This window comes from Camelina sativa, chromosome 2 (genome assembly GCF_000633955.1).
Source record: "Camelina sativa cultivar DH55 chromosome 2, Cs, whole genome shotgun sequence".
In the NCBI taxonomy this organism is placed as follows: Eukaryota; Viridiplantae; Streptophyta; class Magnoliopsida; order Brassicales; family Brassicaceae; genus Camelina; species Camelina sativa.
In genome coordinates, this window is record NC_025686.1 from 15,211,262 (window position 1) to 15,232,531 (window position 21,270).

The following is a 21,270-nucleotide window of genomic DNA, read 5'->3' on the forward strand; positions in this document are numbered from 1 at the left end:
AGCCTTCCATAATATAATATAAATCTTAACATATGATCGAGAAGGCAGAGCCTATCTTTCTGATCAAGAATGTAGATCTATATGATCAAGGAGGCAGAGCCTACCATTATGATCAAGGAGAAGACATAGTCTTTTTACTCCGTAAATATCTCATATATATATTCTTGAATTTAAAGGAATTTAAAGAAATTTTAAATAAACAAATTCGACATAAATTAGATGTTACCTCAAAAGAGTGATCTGTATAGAAACGGTTGGATCGGTTGGAGCAGAGAGACGATCGTACTGATAACGTGTTGAAGATAATAACGAAAATATAGAAGATTATTATATATATATGTATGTATATGTTTATGTTTATGCAATTATGTAATTGCACAAAGAAAATAGAAAAGAAACGTAAGGTGAGGGAGAGAGTGAGGAAGAACAACACTAACACATCTCTTCACTTTGAAATCTTCTCTTGTCTATATCTCACTCTCATCACATATTTATAGGTACAATGAGTCACTTAATCAAAGGAGATAAACATGACAAGTGTTAAAACATGTGTCAAGTTTAGCGATGAATAATCACTTTTTTATAACTAGCTATAGGATTCCATTGGTATTGTATTGGTATGCGTAGTAATGATTGTGGTTGTGTGAATGAATATGATTTGTGAGACTACATAGGTACCTGTTGAAAAGTATTTGGTTAGAACATGACTAAGACTAGAGAGGCAAATGTTTTAATAGTGGTGTGGGTGCAAGTGCTCCATCAATTTTTGTAAACCTTTTTAAAAAATGTAATTTGAGGACGAAATGAAAGAATTGGTTAGAAGTAAGTCTTTTTGCTCCAAATGTTCTAATTTTAAATTGTGCTTCTAGTTTATTCTAGTTAAAGGGTCCAAATGGTGACAATATATTTGGTTGTACGGAACAAATGTTTTTTATAGTATGGTATGGTTCAATTGTTATTCATGCGGAAGAAATATATTTGCAGGACAAGTACAATTATTATAGAATAAGCATACATAATAATATTCGACTGATGAAAAAAAAAAATAATTGGTATAAAATAATAAATTAGTAATACTCCTGTGCATGAGATTTTGTGAAATGTAGAACACTAGATTGATTACCTATGCCAGGAAAAAGAAAAAGAAAAAAAATATTAATTACCTAATGTGTGGACAAAAAAATCATATTACTCCTCCCCTTCTTGGATATTTATATATTTAAGTTTCTTTAAATAAAGAAAATGGTGGTAACTTGATTTGGAAATGACATTAACACCTCATCCGGCAAGATCGCGAGTGTGGAATAATTTTAAATTTATGAAATGATATTCACTAGTTTGGTGGTTTTGTTGGTGCAATGAAATATATAAAATTATAATCAAATCGTGGTACACTACGAGATAATTTTTTTTTGTTTATACATATAATTTTTATAATTTTATATTATAATTGAGTAAATTTCTTTAATTTTTAATATATATGATGTAGTCTTATATATATTTAATACACTAAAGAATTATGTTATTTAAATTTTTGATTTTGTATAGATATTTCTATAAAAAAATTGTAACTAAAGAAGATAAGATATTGTGGTTAACATTCTTGATTAGACTTATGATTTTGTTACAAATATATTCGTTTCAAGTTTTAGTATTTATTCATGGCTAAAGATTAAAATGTTAATTTTACAAACAAAATGCTAGAACATACGACATTCTTTTTTCTAACAAACATTCACAGACAAAAATTAGTCAATTTGCAAGAAATAATTTGGAAATTTTAGTTACATATATATTTGTTATCAAACATATGATTCAAGAAAGTTTTCTTATGCACTGTACCGTGACGTGATATACTATCTTGTAATTTTTGTCAATGCTGAAACTTGATGACTTTTAGCTCCATTTAAAAAGTCGCAAGTGTCATTTGGCACAGTCAAGATGGTTCTCTGCCTAGAAGAGAAGAAATTTATTTATTCGATGTATTCTTTGCTTGATTCAGTGATCGAACTAACCTTAGGAATTTGGAAAAAAACTAAAAAAAATGTGGAAGATGTTAATCATAGTTTTTAATTAAGATATAATGTTAGGACAGAAAAAGAAAGTAAAACAACAGTTGGATTGGTTAACTTCAATTGTATTTTTTTTTTAATTATAATTATATTAAACAAACTAATGGGCTTCCCAAAAAAATTGGGCTTGGCCTTTAGAATACAAACAAGAGTCCAACAGATACAAAAAAAGAAAACGACACTAAAGCTATCGCCGGAAAGGTGGATCGGATCCTGCTGAATACTCCTAAAGACAGATGTTCGAACTGTATCGCCGGTGGTTGCAAGATCGACGGCGTTGCGGCGGCTTCACCAGGTCGAATCCCATGATGGAAGCAACCAAGAACCGTCAGGTTTTCTTCTCCGGCGAGACCACCTGACCTGCTACAAATCTTCCGGCCAGTACAAACAACCGATCTCAGGCCCCGCGAAGACAAGTCCCGTTCCTAGCAACTTGCTCCATCGGATCTAACACCCCCCTTCTAGCTCCAGCGGCCATCGCTTCTTTTAGGTTGAAACTCTTCAATCCGGTCCGGTGGAGACAAATCTCGTGGCGGTTGACAAACGATGGTGGCTCAAACCATCCTTCGTATCCCGGAAACCCACGAGTGCCCAGAAGTTGCCAACCTCCATGGTTAACCACCAGGACAACGCAGCTCAACCCTCCTGACTCCCAGCCGACTTCCACCGCAAACCGCAGCTTGGATTTGGCGGATGAGCCCCGAGAAACTCCACCACGAGTCACCGTGACTTGATCAGGAGTTTCCCAATCCGCCAAAACGAAGCCACAATCGCATCGATTGGGAGCCAACCACACCTCAGCTGCCGGAGTAGAGAACCACCCACCTCTGTCTTCCTCTTGCAGATCCAAAGCCTACATGAAAGTGCCGCCCTCCTTACCTGTCAATCGAAACCAAACCCATCCCGCAAAGCAGCATCTCGGCTGGAGTGAGAACCCTCACCACTCATCTAAAGCCACCAAACCCCCCGGAAGAAAAAGACCGACACACTAAGATTCCATACCAGATCCGCTAGCTCAAACCACGGATTCGATGCCGCCCTCAAGAAACTGCACCGAGCCTTCACCAGCAGCCGCCACCAGAGGAATCTTGGCTTCACGCGCCGGGAAACTTACCGGAAGCCACCAACCCGAGTAACCAGACGAAGACGGAGGACCACCTCACCGGAAGAGAAGGCGATGACAGAAGGAACAAAGAGAAGAGACGCCCTCTCCGGAGCCGGAAGAGTTAACCGAAGAGGCAAGAACCCTAAATTTGAAGGTTGTTGTTTTTAAAGAGAAGGGAGAGAAAAATATTTTAGAGAGAGAAAAAAAAAGTATGTTTAAAAATTCAACTTCAATTGTATTTCTCATCTTCTAGGTCTTAATTTTGGTGACTTTGATGCAATACTACAATAATATTTCAACAATGGCGGGAATGTCAGAATTGTATTTTTTTGTTTCCGAAAGATGAAGAAGTGGCAACACAAGATGCCTATACGCAGACGATACGAGAGTGTTATCAACTTTCAAGCAACATGCGTCTCACCAATAGATTCCAAGTATGTATTAATTATATATTTTAAAATTGCATGAATAGTTTACAAGTTTTGTTAACATCTTTTATTTTATTTTGATATTATGTATTTTATATGATGTGTGACAAATTTTCAATTTGATAACTCATTTCTTTCTGCTTGATTTTGTAGTTAACATTCGCCATAAACCATTATTATTTTCTCATAAGATTACAATTTGTTTTTCTTCATTTTTATGCATCTTCCCTGTTCCGTCAATGACATGTAAACATATATATCTCTTAAAATAACATTTTTAATTAACGTTGGATGAAAGGTCTTTAATTTTCACATACACTGAAGTAGGAAATAGCTCATAAGAATTCATAGTCTGAAGTCTGAACCCATTTTTTCCGTAAACCAAAAGAGAAATAAGACAAAAGAAAGAAAAAAAAAGCATAAAAGGTTAGAAACTTGGAGGCACCAACAGTGAAGCCGCTTTATGCCCCTTCCTCTTTTTGACTTCACTCAGCCTGGTGCCCTACCTATATTCCAAACACCAAAATATAAAAACAAAAGAAAATGACTAGTAAATAGTAAATACTATACTTCTTAGTTTACTATATAAGAAACCCAACAAGTCCATCGATGAAAAAACCAGCCAAGATTTGGGGATTGAACCGGTCATCCTACGGGCCAACCTGTTAAGGACAAGGTTTGGCCCGCACAAGGACTTTAATCCCACTATAACAACTTTTAATCAAGTGTATTTCACACTTTGGTCATCAAAGGAAAAGGGAAAATGATGAGAAGGATATGACCTTAGGTTTGAGGATGCCGTACTTCTTGAATTGTTCCCTCACGACCCTGTTATATATGAAAGCAGCCCCTCTAAACTGTGGCAGAACCAACCATGCCACGAACACTAACTTCGCCGTGTACCATATCGGTATCCTATAAATTATTCAAGATATTTTCACCCATTTTTCTCTATTTTAATAATATTACCATGACCACAAGAAATAAAACATAGATACGATATGATTAATGTTACCACTCTAGGAGAGATTGAAGGATGAGTTCCGAGAGGGTAAGGAAAGAGTAGAGAATCCAATATGCAAGCCATTGTTCGTCATCTACTTTTGATGGGCTCTCTATTGCTAGAACCGACGCATATCTTTACCAATATCATAAACAATCAAATTAAAACTTTACGATAACACCAAACAAAAAAATGTATATTAGAAAACGATAGGAAATTACTTACAAGGGATAAAGCAGCATCACCACGGGTCTGCGTATAATCGTCCCAAGAAAAAAAAAAACACAAAATCACACAATATTATATAATGAATACTGAAACTGAGATCCTCAAAATAATTTTAATCAAAACATAATCAAACGATAGATTGAAGGAAACTAAATAAGATAGAGAAAAACAAAAAAAAAAAATTATATAGAAGAGGAGACGAATGAATAAATATACCCAGCGAGAGAATGAAGAGCAGAGAGAGATGTCGATAGTTTTGTCATTTTTAAGAAGATGAACAACACAACAAAAATCCAAATCAATCAAATGGAAAGAAGTCTTGAAAGAAGTTTCGAAATGCTCTTTGTTTTCTGAAACAAGACCACCAGAGAGATCTTCTTATTTATATATATTAAACTGTCCTGGTTTGGACATTCAAAACGGTTTTGCACAATTTGGTTCAAGTCTGAACCGGGACAATTTGGTATCGTTATTTCACATACCGAACCGATAAATCTAGTTTTTGATTTTTTAGTCTTGTCTACTTTCGCATTTGGCTTGCTATAACCGTAATGCCGGTTGATGAGAGCCAAATCAGATAGTCTGGTTTAGCTATTCTGGCTCGGTTTGTGTGGGATTAGTTTTGATGAGTAATATACCGGACACGTGGGAGTGAAAGAGACAGAGAGTATCGGATTCTAACTTGAGCGTGTCCGACATGTCACCGGCCAATAGAGGCCAGATGTCGGTGTGATTCTCTTTATTGTGATTTTCCATGCTTTCCTTTTATTTATTTTCCTTTAATTACCCATTAAGAAAGAAAAAAATAGTATACCTAAGTTAATCAAGAAAAAAAAAACACATAACTATTATAAATGTGCCAAGTATAGTTTATATATATATATATTGATTCAATTTATCAACATAACAAATCTTATTTTGTCTTTAACTCAATTTTATCCAAGAAACAAGAAAATATAATTATATACATGTATCTTTATTTTCTTACCAAAACTATATAGATTTATAGTAAGGATAATAAAATAAAAATCCTCTATATTTAAATTTTATATGAAGATTTCACAAATATTTAATAAACAGTGATAAAATCATATATATTAATGGTATATTGATTTTTTACCATTATATTGTTTTGGTTCAATATCAGCAATTGAACCAAAAACCATTTCTGTGAAAATCAGATAATTATTGATTTTTTGCCATTAAATTGTTTTGGTTCAATTATAAATGCTATACATGGTATTACCAGTAAACTTTTAACGAGAATTCAACCAAAAAAAATCCAAACTTTCTAGAATTTGCCAAAAAAATATGACTTCCTGGTCTAACCAAATAAATACTTAACTTTTATTGATTTTTAAATATAATAACAAACTTTTCATTGACTTGCCACATTAGCATTTATACTAGTATTTTTGCAGCAGTTTTTGCTCAAAAATATTTTTTGGAAAGTTTTTACATTTAATGCATTGACTTTAATATTAGTTACTAAAACTTTAAAATTATTTATAGGTAAGATTTAAAAAAATAAAGAAATCTTTCTACTTCATTCAAACATAAATATATGATTTCTTTTCATTTTTATTTGAATTTATATTTAAATTATCTTGAATTATTCTATAATATATTTAGTTAATAAAAATTGTGATTTTTTCCTGCATATGATGTAATACAAAATTTTAAAAACTGACATATATTACTCAATAGATGAATAAAAAATACGGGTACAATATCCCACATCGTCTAAAAAAAATTGGGCAATAGTTCAGAGTCATACTATAAAAGAGACCAAAATAATTCCGAATACAAATGAGTAGAAAGCTTAATTTATCATGCATTCAAACTTTAAAATTTTTTATTTGATTTATTCCAGTTCTTTATTTTAAATATTTTTAAAAGGTTAAATATGAAAAATATTTAAAACTTTTAAAAAGTTAAAAATGATAAATATTATACCGTAGATACACAAGAAATATTAAAAATTAAGATGATATAGTGTGAGTTAAAATATCTCAGGACAGGGTTATATAGCGGGATGGGTTTTATCGATATTTATATAAATTAAAAAATATCACTGATTCGGTGTTACACGTGTAAAACATTATTTCATTATTTTGTTAATACTGTCGGTATCAGAGAATAGACATATCTAATTAAATTGATTAAATAAATATTATGTAAAAGAATAATTATATTGCGGTATTATATGCTTTATTTAACAATTATTATATAATTATAACATATTTAACCAACATATACAAATTATAATATAAATATTTTAGTTATAAATGATTTTGCCATGCGGTGTACCGCGAGTCCTACTCTAGTGCTGTTTATAAAGTTAACAGAAAAATTAAATGTCATTAACAACACATTAACTGTTGGGGTTAAATCATACAACGTCGTTTTGAAATTCTTAATTTTTTTTTTTTTAAATGCATCACCAAGGGTTGAACTCAAGTTTTGGGAGTACATAAAGGAGGATTATACCAGTGAACCAGCGAAAACTTTCGTGCAACATACTTGGTTTAATTATATGAGTACACGGATTTAAAAGAAAAAAGAAAAAAAAATCAGAGTTTATCAACGTCGAGAGAGAAGAAAACCTTGGCGTAGAGCAAGCAGGTCAATTTTTTCTTTTCTTTTCAACCTTCAATTTACAGATGACATAGATCTACTCGATTGATTTTTCTGTTGAAACTAATTTCTCTCGATTTGTACTTTTTTCCAGAACTTAAAATTGTTCAGATTAAACGTGCAATTTAGTACCAAAATCTGGAAATTAACTAACAAAAACCTGCAAACTAACCGACTAAAATAAAGAGATACTGCAATTTCTATTCACTTACAAAACCAAAGCTTAGAATTGTTCAAACCAAAACTTAGAATTGTTCAAACCAAACCTGCAACTTAGTTCCAAAATCTGAAAATTAACTAACAAAAACCTACAACTTAAAATGGACTAAATAACAGAACATAAAACAGGGTTGAGCTTATGCCATCTAGGATAACCAACTACCCCATCCGCTTGCTTGTGAGGCTTGGTATTGTTAACTTTGGTCCCATCTTGAGGAAAGTGAGGATTGAGCTTGTGAGGACTGAGCTTGGGAGGACTGATCTTGTGGAAAGGAGAATTGTGACGCATCAAATTGAAGTCTCTAAAACAAAATGAAACAACAAACACAATTAAATAACTATGAAACAACAAACACAATCAAATAGCTATGAAACTAGTCATACACTAACATGATTCTTCTTTGGTCTTCCTTTTGGTTTCTTAGGTGGAATTTCAACAGTTTGATTCGAACATGTTGTCTTGTTATGCCCTTCCTCTTTGCAGTTTGAGCATGTGATGATTCTGTTTGCACGGCTTAACTTGGTCTTAGAACCTGTTTCATGCTTAGACTTCATCCTATCATAGTTTCTAGGCCTACCAGGATTACCAGTTCGATTAGGTGGTGGAATCACACCTAATCTATTGGTTTGAGGCCACTCCATTATCCCATTCATAGGTTTGATGCCAGTAATGTAAGTCTCACGCCACCTGATTATTGTATAACAATCAAAAACATATTCAGACAGCTTCTTCCTCAATCCAAGGATGACCTCAGCAGCATGAATACAAGGACTTCCATTCATTTGCCATCTTCGACAAGCACATGTTTGTTCTTCCATATTCACAACATATGTATTATCTTTGTACTCAACTTCTGTCTCTGGCCCTATTGCCCAACGCAAGCGTCATGGTTTTGACTTCTTCTCAACTCTATCTAACTCCATGTGTGTCTTCTTGGTAAACCTTGTCTTTAAATCCTTTGCTAACTTAGACCTACTATAATTCCTGGTCATGCATTGTTGCCTAATATCTTCTAACATGTCTAGCAAAGGTTTCTTCCTAGCTTCTCTGATGGTCTTATTGAAGGACTCACTCAGATTATTGAGATTATCATTGCAATAAGAGCCTAACCTGAAGAATGCTCTAGACCATGTCTCCGGTTTGGTGAGAACAAGAGAGTTAAATGAACATGGGTTGTATTCCTTTAGTGTGCCTGTAGTGATTATACTGACCCGGTGTGTAGCTCTTTGCAATGTACCAAAATAGTTTTTGTAACCTCAAATCCTTCCCACCTTTCCTCCAGTTCTCATATATGTGTCTGCAACACTGCCTATGCTCTGCTTCTGGAAGAACCGTGGTTATTACTTTCACCAAACCCTACAAGTACATTGAAAAACATATTAGAAACAATAGGTAAACACTTCTAGATATTTATCAAGCAGTAAACAGTTCACCTTTTGTTTGTCAGAGGTAAGAACATAGCCCTTCCTATATCCTAAGCCCAAATCAGCTGTTAAATATTTGACAACCAATCCCAGTTGGTATCATTCTCTACCTCTACAACTGCCCAAGCAATAGGAACAATCCTATTGTCTCCATCTCTCCCAACCGCGGCCAACAACTGTCCCTTAATATCCCATTTTAGAAAAGCTCCATCTAATCCTATCACTCGCCTACAAGTCTTTTTCCAAGATTCTTTTTGTGCATGGAAGCATATATAGAGCCTATAGAACCTCTGCTTGCTTCCAACTGTAGGTCTTGGGATTGTTTCAATTTCAAAAGTGGAGCCTGGATTTTTCTTTAAAACTTCTGCTTGATAATCCCATATTCGATCAAAGTGAGCTTCATGGGTTTTTCTTCTTTCTTTTATAACCTTTGTCTTTGCTTTGATACATGAATTTTCCTTTGCTTCCAAGTGATACTCCCTTAGGATCTCTCCTTGAATCTCCAATGGTTTGAGTTTTGGATTCAGCCTCAACCTCTCTGAGAACAGGTCTGCAATAGCTGAACGATTTAACATCTTGGACTGACCTGATATCTCACACCGATGGACATTCACATATGTCTTGATCTGTAATTTCTGTTTCTTCTTCTCATAAGAACAGTAGATCTTCCAAGGACATGGATCCTCATCTTCTCTCATTGTCGCAGCACACTTTGCACCCATCTTTAAACTACTGCAACGATAGAACTTGATGTTGTACCTAACATACACAGTTTCTTCTAACTTTAAACCATTACTTGTACAAACATCTAAGGCAAAACAGACATAAAATATAAGATTTTACCTGGTTTTCAATGTGTATCTAAGCAAGCATGTTTGAAATCAGCAGCATCAAAGAATGTCTTTCCCAATTGAAGCAGATCCTCTAGATCAACATCTTCTCGGTAAACTTCTGAAGGTCTCATTTCCTCTTCATTCTCCTCGTCTGATGACAAAGGATCCGGGATTTTCTCCTCATCCTAGGCGTATACATCCCCAATGTCTTCGTCAACTTCACAATCATCGTTCCTACCATCCTCTCTGAAAAACACACTTAAATCTCTACATGTTTCTTCCGCAATGCCACCATAACCATCATCATCATTGTCACTTGGAGGATCCATCTCATCTCTGTCACTAGGAGGATCCATCTCATCTCTGTCACCAGGAGGATCCATATCAATTGTCTTTGAATCCACCATTAGCTTACGTTTCGTCGAACGCTTCTGAGAAGATCGTTTCGGTTCACCTACTCTCTTCTTTGACGGACACAAATTCCAACCAGGAGGACTTCCTTCAACAACGTTACTCCTTGTCTTAGCCATCGATTTTGAATCGAATAGATCTGGATAATCTTTGACTTGGAGGTTAAAAAAAAAAGTTGACCTGTTTGCTCTATGCTGCGGTTTTCTTCTCTCTCTCGGCGACAAAATATGGTAAAGTCGATAAACTCTGATTTTTTTTTTTTTTAAATCCGTGTACTCATATAATAAAACCAAGTATGTTGCACTATAGTTTGAAAGTTTTTGTTGGTTCAGTGGTATAATCCTCTTTTGTACGCCTAGAACTTGAGTTCGACCCTTGGTGATGCATTTAAAAAAAAAATTAAGAATTTCAAAAAACGACGTCTTATGATTTAACCCCAACAGTTAACGTGTTGTTAATGACGTTTAAATTTTTTGTTAACTTTATAAACAGCGTGCTAATTTGGCAAGTTAATGAAAAATTTGTTATTAGATTTGAAAATCAACAAAAGTTGAGTATTTATTTGGCTAGACCAGAAATTCATGCTTTTTTTTGACAAATTCTAGAAAGTTTGGGTTTTTTTTGGTTGAATTCTCAACTTTTAATCTATTGGTAATTTTCGCAGAAATGGTTTTATCAAAAACTTTTCTAAAATTCTGTTGAAAATATTTTGACAGGCACCGTAAAAAAATATTGTCAGTTTCTAACAGTTAGAAATTTTCGATATATCCAATTTCATCAAAACAATTTTAACAGTCAAAGTTAAACTCTTTTTCCAACTGATGGGTCGTCGGAAATTTTCCAATAGTATGAATTCACAGGTGTAGCTCCACTCTCATTTTTCTTTTCTTTTGTTAAAGGGCTTACTCCACTCTCACTTTTCACATGAGAAGATATATGAAAACCGAAAAAAATAAACTTATACTTCCTCCGTTTCAAAATATAGGATGTTTTAGGCAAAACATGCATATTAAGAAATAGTTACTTTTAAAAAGTTCAGCCAGTCATAAACAAGACTGCATAATACTCCCTCTGTATCATAATAGATGATGTTTTAGGATTTTTACATGAATCAAGAAAAACATTTATTATTTAACAATAAGTGTTTTATTTATTTATAATAATATACTTTTATAATTATTAACCAATAGTATTTCATCAAACTCTTAAATTTTCATTTAATGATTCTTGAACTTTACAATTTCTTAGCATTAATTGATAAAAGTATACAAAAAATCATTTATTCTGATACAAAATAAAATCCTACAATATTATCTATTCTGATACAGAGGGAGTATAAAATATAAAATTAATCTAAAAATTATATAGAAAGTTAGAAACATCCTATATTATGAAACAAAAATATATCTCTAAACATTATATATTATGAAACGGAGGGAGTACATGTTTTCTAGTATCCAAAATAAATTTAGTAGTTACCAAAAAAAGAGTACATTCAAATTAAAATACGGCATATAGATAAAGTAAAAATAAATAAATCCTACAAACCCATCAAAGTGACGATTTTATTACATAATGGTACAAGCGTTGGGGTTCTCGTCACTGAATATCTGTGGTGGATAAGCAAACATCTCCACGGGATACCTTGGTGGCTGGTACTGATACTCATTCTTCTTCAGGTCTACCACTTTGTTCCCCTCCACGGCCGCAGCGCCATCGCCTTTGGCACCACCGTCCTCCTTGGCCTCTTTTCCTTCTTTGGGTTGCCCATCTTCCTTTTTCTTCTCGTCCTTGTCTTTGGTTTCTTTTTCTTTCTCCGGCGGTTTTGGCGGCGGATCTTGCTTGACAACTGCGGCGTGCTTCCCGACCCTCTTGTAGACAAACTCAACTAGCTTTTCCGGTGTAAAAACTCCTTTCACGCTCACTTGTGATGCCTTAAAATCTGGTTCCACAGACTCCACTCCTATATAACATATATAAACATGTTTTGACTTTATTTTCTATATGAAAATGTAAAATAACTATATTATAGACATAATTAATCCAGAAAATGCAATGTACACTTATTTCAATTCTCTAGTCCCAATGTAATATTTTTGGCCACTTAATTTTGAGCATTCCAATAAATTTCTACCTATCATAATTAACAACAATGTCCTGAAACAAAAACTTGTACAACTTATTAATAGAGGATATATACTAACATTATAACTAAAAAAAAAAATTAAAATTAAACCAGAGTGTATAGAACTTTGGGATTCTTGGGGAATAGGTGAAGTAAAACTAACGTAGTTGACTTAAGTTAAGACTCGATTCAACCCTATTCGAATTATGTAATCTTGAAATACTCAAAATAAGCAAAAATATTTGTAAAGAAGAAAGAGTTGAAGCTATATGATTATAATAACAAAACTTAGGTGAATGAGTTTCATTTTCTAATGAAAGATTCACTAAACACATGCTCTTTCAAATTGCTATCTTTTAAAAAAGGACCTACATAGTACACACTTACAGGTTCAATTACAATAAAGAAATGGAATCATTTTATGACATACAGAAGAGTCCAAAACTTGATGTCCCAATTAAGTGTAGTCCCACAAATTCAGAATTAAAACTCAGATTTAATAGGAATAGTACCCAATTCATAATATTTAAATGAAAATAATTTAAACAAGAAGAGTGGAGAAAAAAAAAATACAAACCTTTCATTCTCATGATTCTCTTTTGAATCTCCATGGCACATGCTTCACAATGCATGTGAACACTCAGCACCACTGTCACTACCTGTTTTTTTTTCTCAGTGCCCACAAAACATTATTGTTAATTTACACAGAACCAAATAAATATCCTTCAAATTACAAAGCAAGCCCCTAAATCTTACAATAATTAGAAAAAATACCTCTTCTTTTTTCTCCTCAGGTTTAGGCTTCTCCTCCTCCTTTTTCTCCGGTTCGTTTGGAACCGGTTTAGGCTCCGGAACCGGCGAGAGAAGCTCCACTTGACGGTGGCTCTTCCTCTGTAACCTTTCCAACACTTTCAATGGATCTGCCTTCTCTCCTTTCACCACAACTTTACTAGTTTTACAATCAGTTGTTACATCCTCCACTCCTATATATATATCACATTTTCCCATTAGACCAAAACTTAGCTTAAAAATTTTCTAAGTACTAAAAACTAAAGGAGTACTGTAATGAGTCATAGTGGTACCTTCAAAGCCTTTAAGACATCTATGGATCTTTTTAGCACAACCTTCACAATGCATAAAAATCTTAAGAACTATCTCTTGAGGCTCTTTCTTCTTCTCGTCTTCTTCAGGTTTCTTATCCTCTGGTTTCACTTGTGGCTCCTCAGCTTTCTTCTCCTCCATTTTTTTATCTTCCTGAAAATGGCAAAAATAAGGAGAAGTGAATTTGAGAAGTCAATAGTGTTTGTCTATGTAAATTTTGAAAAAGTTTGAAAAACAACACTACACTAACCTCTCCCATTGAATTTAGTGTCAGTGTTGAGACTTGAGAGTTGAGTGGCACAGTTATTAAAGCTTTTTTTTTTTCCTTCTTTCCTTCTTTCTTTCTATGGACCGTCAGATTTGGTGCTTTTGATCTGTTTATATATTACACACACCACATATATATTTTTTCTTTTACCCCACAGAGACAGAGCGCATTTACTACCAATTTCGTATTTCGTATTTAAATACTCTATTTTTACTACTATCTTTTTTGTCCCATTCAATTACTATTATTCATAGTAGATTTTGTTGTTGTTGTTGTCATTGCTTTGAATGTTTTGTTGTTTGTTAATGCTGGACTTGAATGTTTGCTTCACATAAAATTAAAAAGACTAATGGTGGTAAAATACGTTATTTGAAAGGGATTTGAAACACAGAGAAAATGTGATGAAGAAAAAGTTCAAAATTTTCTAGACGTTGTGTCATTTTCGAAACCTCTTATAATTGAACACGAAAATCTCGTGAAAGGGGAACAAATACTTGACTATTTATTGAGATCTAGTCAAAAAGTACAACTATTTTACTTGAGAATGGTTTATTGAGTTCTGCCAAAAAGAAATTAAACTCCTCTAATAATTTATCCACTATTTCGCACAACCTAGACTTTGATTAAGTAACAAATAAAATGTATTATTGCAAATGGCANTCAACATCCTTTCCAGCTTTATATTTGTATTAGTCTTGAACATTCTCTAAGAAGAAACATAATTGTTTTTGGGTTGGTTGTAGTTTCTCGGTTTGGATAGGATGAAATAATTGATAACTAATACTTAAAAAAAAACAAAAAAAAAAAAATTTAATTAAATTATAACTATTTTCGTATATATTAAATTATCAACTTGTTTCAATTCGGTAGGATGAAATTTGGTGTGATTCCTATTTTTTCAAGTCTAAAGATTTTTTTACCAATTCTCAATGTTAAAAAAATAATTCATTTGGTTTGATTTGTTTTGCCACCATCCCTCATCTGTATTTTTCTTTTATGGTTGATATTATAGCAAATGGTTTTTTTAAAACACATTATTTGTTTATCCAAGAAACAGTTAGAGGTTTTATTGGTATTTACTATATGAATATAAATGCTACAATAGTCTTTGCAGATATGTTGATGCAGTGATGACANGACCACAAAATAGGTAAAAACTCACATCGGGGGTGTAAATACTAAGTACTGGCAGAAAGACTTGGAATTTTATAAGAAGACAGGTTGTATCCATTACAAATTTTATTCTTTCGATGTCAGAAATCGCCTCAGTTTCCCGTTGAGATATTAGAGAAATCTTAATATTAAGAATGTGTATATTATATGAATCCTAACTGAACCTTTCAATTGTATTAAAAAAAATAGAAAAAGAAAAAACGTACTATAATACACAAATTGAGATGAGATATACAACTTTATCTTCACATACATAGCCGACATTTCGAATATTTAAGGAGCGCTAAAGGAGGGACGGGGCTAACCGGCTAAGGGCATATGCATCGGTTGTCCTACAGTTTTGGTCTTTCAATTATTTTATTTATATTTTGAGAGTTTCTTAAGTTTTGTATAGCATTAGTGTCTTTCAGGGTGTGGTCCTTCATAGTATTTTTAATTAAAAAATTAATTATTTAAATAAATATATAAAAACATATTAAAGTTTTAATTTAAATAAAACATATAACATTGACATTAAAAACATAAGAAAATTACAAACTTACAAAAACTTGAAAAAAACAAAAAATACAATTAAAACATTAAAACATGAAAGATAAAAAACATAAACCACACAAACATCAAAGATAAAAACATACATTTTATTAAATTCATATATTTTTTTTAATTAATCTTCATTATCTGGAAGATGTCCAAAGTTAGTCCAAATATGCTCAATCAAATCTTTTTTTAACCGTTCATGGACTTTTTTACCCCGAATTTCTGTAAGACGAGTAATCGTAGTGCTCATATTGGAACCCAAACTGGCGGCACCGACGGTATATGTTTGATCCACATCTTCTCCGTGTTGAAATTCAGAAACAATGTTTCGGTAACTGTATGTTCCTCTTTCATCCTCGATAATCATATTATGGAGTATTATGCATGCTCTCATAACATTTGCTATTTTGTATTTATCCCATAAACGAGATGGATTTTTAATAGCGGCGAATCTAGCTTGCAAGACAACCAAAGCAACCAAAGCAATTTAAGATCAAGACACAACCGAAGCAACCAAAGGAATTTATGATCAAACTTATATTGTATAACAATTCATATAAATTTTTTAACCGAGCATTAACAGAAATAAAGCATAGGAAAACTATTACACAACCAAAACAAGCAAAGTGTTTACCTTTGACTCAATGATTCTCAACTGCTCTGTGACTTCCCGTGTTGTGTTGCTGTCTTCAAGTGACCCTGAGGAAACTCATGACCACCAAAACAATATGCAAGCTATAGTCAGTTTAACTTTAAAGAAACAACAAAATCTAAACAAAATAGCAACAATCTTAGAGACAAAACCAAAGCAACCAAAGCAATTTATGATCAACACACAACCAAAGCAACCAAAGCAATTTAAAATCAAGACACAACCGAAGCAACCAAAGGAATTTATGATCAAACTTATATTGTATAACAATTCATATACACAACCGAAGAACCCTAAATCGATATCAAAACCGAAGAACCCTAAATCGATAACACAACCGAAAAACCCTAAATCGATATCAGAATAAAAAATCGAAACCCAGAATCCTAATTCGAACTCTAATAACAAATCACAGACCCTAAATCGAGAAAGAATTTCGAATCCTAGAAGTTGAAACCCTAAATTCGCTAACGGCTGAAGAAAATTACCTCCTTTCACTTCGAAACCGGGGGATAATCTTCTAGATGATACCGCGGATGGATTCGTCGGACGAAATCTCCGGTTCCTTTCGCCGGCAAAACGAGTCGCCGTCGAGAGAGATAGAGAGAGAAAAGAGAAAGTCGCAGCAAGAAAATGATCTCGAACATTTGATTTCTTCGTTTCCCCTACCCAAAAAAAAAAATTCTCTCAACGCCTGCCACATGTACGGACGGACGGAATAAACAACGTCCCATAATAAGGAACGTATCTTCGATAAATAACACATTTACATTTAAATTAAATCTTTTAATTACGAAGGACGGTCGATAGGACAACCGATGCACATGCCCTAAGAAGCTCCCGCCTACGTAGACCAACAAGAGGCCATGCATAAATTAATTCTTTTTATCGAGAAGTGAAATATTATAACAATAACTTTTTTTGCGATAATTTGTTATAATGGCACGATGTTTTGAATCTAGAGAGTCTCATCATGTGTTTCAGTTTGGTTCCTTTCATCTCTCTCTCCTTTAAACTATTACTTGTTGGTGTTTTTAGTTGCAAATACCAACCGATTCTATCTTTGTGAACTTAGTGGGCTTAGTTAAGGAACTTAGGACGACTATATAGATCATCTAATCTTGTGACACGGGAACAATTAAATTCCTTTCTAGAAGTTATTTTCGGTTTATCTACACGACGAAATTAGTTTACCTTTTAATGAGTTTATCAGAAGAATCCCATGTGGGATGGTTGTAATGTGAGTTTTCGATCTAATACAATGAGTTAGCGGACCTAAAAAATATTTACGTTCTCTTTTTCTTGAGAAAAAAGAAATTGTGTTCACAATTTTTAGTTAATCTCTCTTCTTCAGAACTAAACGTGTATGTTTTACACAAGAATATTTCTTCTATCTAGTGTCGAGAATCATTGAAAACATATGACATGATTGAATAGTGTGGTTCAACAATCGTTCAACGATTTATATATAAAAAAAACAATCGTTCAACGAATCAACTGAACGGTCCATTAAGTCTACAATTTCCAACTTTTAAGCTATTGTTGTTCCACTTAATTCAGAAATTCCAAATCAGTATCTAAATTTTTTCTTTTATTAACTAGTAAAGAAAGGTACAATAAAGGCAGTTTTTCATCTGTTGGTTTATCTAAAGAAATTTATTTCGTACAGGTTACTGATAAGCAAGTTAGGTAGTGTCCGATCCGTCTTTTGATATTTGGTTAATAGCTAACTTGTATTATACTCAAAAAAATATTTGATCTTCTGTTTAGAAACATCTATGTTTTTTAAGCAATAGGACAAAAGGTGGAATATTTATATTAAATAGACTATATAGTTTAGAGCATTTAAAACGAACGTCGTCCTCTATCTTCTAGATAAGGAGATTTAACCTATATAATTCCTAGTGATCGCAATATTCAAACAACTACGATTGTGAAGAAAATGTAGTTGATCATCAATTCACTTTTTTATAAAGAAATTAATGAAGGAATTTGAGAACCGTTATATATATATATATCTCAAGCCATTCCCCTTAAGAACAATCACCTCACACACAGAGCTATTTAACTCTCTTAAGTACAAAAATGGCTGGCTACCACCTCGAAGCGATCGAAGCGGCACCTTTGAAGGACGATGTGGATATTGTGATCCCAACCATCAGAAGCCTCGACTTTCTTGAACAATGGAGACCATTTTTGAGGCATTACCACTTGATCATTGTCCAAGATGGAGACCCTTCGATCAATATCCGAGTTCCTGATGGTTATGACTACGAGCTCTACAACCGCAATGATATCAACAGGATACTTGGTCCAAGAGCTAGTTGTATCTCCTACAAGGATGGTGGTTGTCGTTGCTTTGGCTTCATGGTGTCCAAAAAGAAATATATCTACACCATTGACGATGATTGCTTTGTAAGTCTCTTTTCCATTTCTATATTCATAATACGTTTTGATTTATAACTCATGCAACTTCATGCATTTTTTCTTCTTGAAAACGGTAAAAGGTGGCAAAGGATCCAAGTGGGAAAGAGATCAATGTGATAGCTCAGCACATAAAGAACCTTGAAACACCTTCAACACCACACTACTTCAACACTCTCTATGACCCTTTTAGAGATGGAACTGATTTCGTCAGAGGGTATCCTTTCAGTTTAAGGGAAGGTGTTCAAACCGCCATATCTCATGGCCTTTGGCTCAACATCCCTGATTACGATGCTCCAACCCAACTCGTAAAGCCCCGCGAACGTAACACCAGGTCATAATATAAAAATTTCAACATCCTTTCCAGCTTTATATTTGTATTAGTCTTGAACATTCTCTAAGAAGAAACATAATTGTTTTTGGGTTGGTTGTAGTTTCTCGGTTTGGATAGGATGAAATAATTGATAACTAATACTTAAAAAAAAACAAAAAAAAAAAAATTTAATTAAATTATAACTATTTTCGTATATATTAAATTATCAACTTGTTTCAATTCGGTAGGATGAAATTTGGTGTGATTCCTATTTTTTCAAGTCTAAAGATTTTTTTACCAATTCTCAATGTTAAAAAAATAATTCATTTGGTTTGATTTGTTTTGCCACCATCCCTCATCTGTATTTTTCTTTTATGGTTGATATTATAGCAAATGGTTTTTTTAAAACACATTATTTGTTTATCCAAGAAACAGTTAGAGGTTTTATTGGTATTTACTATATGAATATAAATGCTACAATAGTCTTTGCAGATATGTTGATGCAGTGATGACAATCCCAAAAGGAGTATTGTACCCAATGTGTGGCATGAATCTTGCTTTCAACAGAGAGCTTATTGGACCTGCTATGTACTTCGGCCTTATGGGTGAAGGCCAGCCCATTTCCCGGTATGATGACATGTGGGCTGGTTGGGCAGCCAAGGTGGTGTGTGACCACTTGGGCTTTGGTGTCAAGACCGGTTTGCCGTATCTGTGGCACAGCAAAGCCAGCAACCCGTTCGTGAACCTGAAGAAAGAGCACAAGGGTCTCCACTGGCAAGAAGATATGGTTCCTTTCTTCCAAAACCTTCGTCTCTCCAAAGAATCTGACACCGCAACTAAATGCTATATGGAACTTTCGAAGATGACAAAAGAAAATCTCACTAAAGTGGATCCTTACTTTGAGAACTTGGCAGATGCAATGGTCACTTGGATTGAGGCGTGGGAGGAACTTAACCCGCCGGTTAAGAATGAGGCGTGCGATGAGGAGCTTAACCCGCCGGTTAAGAAGGGCAGTGTCAAAGATGTCAAGGCCAAATGATGAAGATTATAGTGTGTGATGCTATTGTTGCTACATGAATAAGTAATGTTTTGTTTTGGATAAGTAATGATGTGAGTTTATTATATGATATTGCATTTTACTTTTCTCCGTTTTGGATGTGTGCGTGATTATGTAATAACTTGATGATATGTATTGAGCGTGATGGGAAGAATAAGAATGTCGTATTTCTTATTTCATGGATGACTTCGTTGATTTTGCCGTTAGCTATCAAACTTTTGTCGTTTAACGTGAAATAAAATTTTATCTCAACAATACGTATTGATATTGCCGTCTCTGGGAGTGTCTTTCTAAGGTAGACGTAATATGAGGTAGGTTTTTTTTACAGCATGAAGTGTTTTTTTCTCTCTTGATATATATTATCTGTCCAAAAGTTAATAAAAGAATTAAAAAGATGTGGAAACAATTATATGTCATATATTGACTTTTCGGTTTTTAGAGATGCACTTCATGACGACAAAAAAAAGAGATGCACTTCATGTTCCTAACGTACACGTGTTTGGTTTATAGTTTCCTCTTAAGACTTTTAATAGTAGTTTTTGTTATCTTATGTTATATAATAAGTTTTAAGTTGTTTGCATTTTTTTTTGTATTTTTAGTTGTTCTTGGAATGTTAGTTTTATGTATCTCTTCCAGTTCCCAAATGGATTCTATCTTATAGGCTTTACGATCTCTCTTGTACCGATGTTATTTTGAATAAACACGAGTTGACCAAACCAAAAGGAGATACACTTCATACAAAATGTGGAAAACATGTCTCCTTATTTAAGTATTGATTTTAACGGCAACCCAAAAAACTGTTGTTTGACATTTTTTTTATATAAAGAATAGAGTAAATCTTTGACCATAAATTTTATAGGTTATAAAAAAAAATTGGTAAACTAATCTTTCCAAGTCTATAGCAATATTTTCCTTCGAAATTTACACAACTGTCTTCGTATTCATTTAGAATCATTCAAAACCATTTATAATTTTTCATTTAGATGCTCAAAATATTGAATAATATATCCAACCGAACAGAGGACGTGTGTTCTCTCAGTAATTAAAAACAAATTAGAATACGTATTCTCGAAGGGAAAATCAGGTGGTATTCGCCTTCGTAAAGGCAACGAAATTATTTTCGTTGACCAAATTGAATAAAACAAGCATATCAAATTACCAATAATATGTTTTGAAATGATATATTAAGTGATGTCAAAATAACAAAACATTTGTTTATTAAGAAATATGTTGGAGATAACTAAGATTATCAGAATACA

General features: G+C 33.4%; 3 protein-coding genes across 4 annotated transcripts; 1 reads left to right on the top strand and 2 right to left on the bottom strand.

Annotated features, from left to right (window-relative positions):
* Nucleotides 3,875-5,183, bottom strand: LOC104725323 (HVA22-like protein e). The gene is made up of 5 exons (XM_010443963.2): nucleotides 5,053-5,183; nucleotides 4,834-4,860; nucleotides 4,621-4,743; nucleotides 4,388-4,520; nucleotides 3,875-4,111 (listed from the first exon to the last, which is right to left on the bottom strand). The coding sequence occupies exons 1-5, from the start codon at nucleotides 5,097-5,099 to the stop codon at nucleotides 4,091-4,093; spliced, it is 351 nt and encodes a 116-aa protein (XP_010442265.1). The 5' UTR covers nucleotides 5,100-5,183; the 3' UTR covers nucleotides 3,875-4,090.
* On the bottom strand, nucleotides 11,770-13,952 carry LOC104725333 (heavy metal-associated isoprenylated plant protein 3-like). Its single transcript, XM_010443975.2, has 5 exons — nucleotides 13,838-13,952; nucleotides 13,569-13,740; nucleotides 13,261-13,469; nucleotides 13,064-13,145; nucleotides 11,770-12,324 (listed from the first exon to the last, which is right to left on the bottom strand). Exons 1-5 carry the CDS (start codon nucleotides 13,844-13,846, stop codon nucleotides 11,930-11,932), a joined length of 867 nt encoding a protein of 288 aa, XP_010442277.1. The 5' UTR covers nucleotides 13,847-13,952; the 3' UTR covers nucleotides 11,770-11,929.
* Nucleotides 18,237-20,190, top strand: LOC104725342 (probable UDP-arabinopyranose mutase 4). 2 transcript variants are annotated; one of them, XM_010443987.2, is made up of 3 exons: nucleotides 18,237-18,632; nucleotides 18,725-18,975; nucleotides 19,438-20,190. In XM_010443987.2, the coding sequence occupies exons 1-3, from the start codon at nucleotides 18,303-18,305 to the stop codon at nucleotides 19,991-19,993; spliced, it is 1,137 nt and encodes a 378-aa protein (XP_010442289.1). In that variant the 5' UTR covers nucleotides 18,237-18,302; the 3' UTR covers nucleotides 19,994-20,190. The 2 variants fall into 2 exon arrangements, with proteins under 2 accessions (XP_010442289.1, XP_010442299.1); XM_010443997.2 differs by having other exon boundaries at nucleotides 18,239-18,632; nucleotides 19,447-20,190.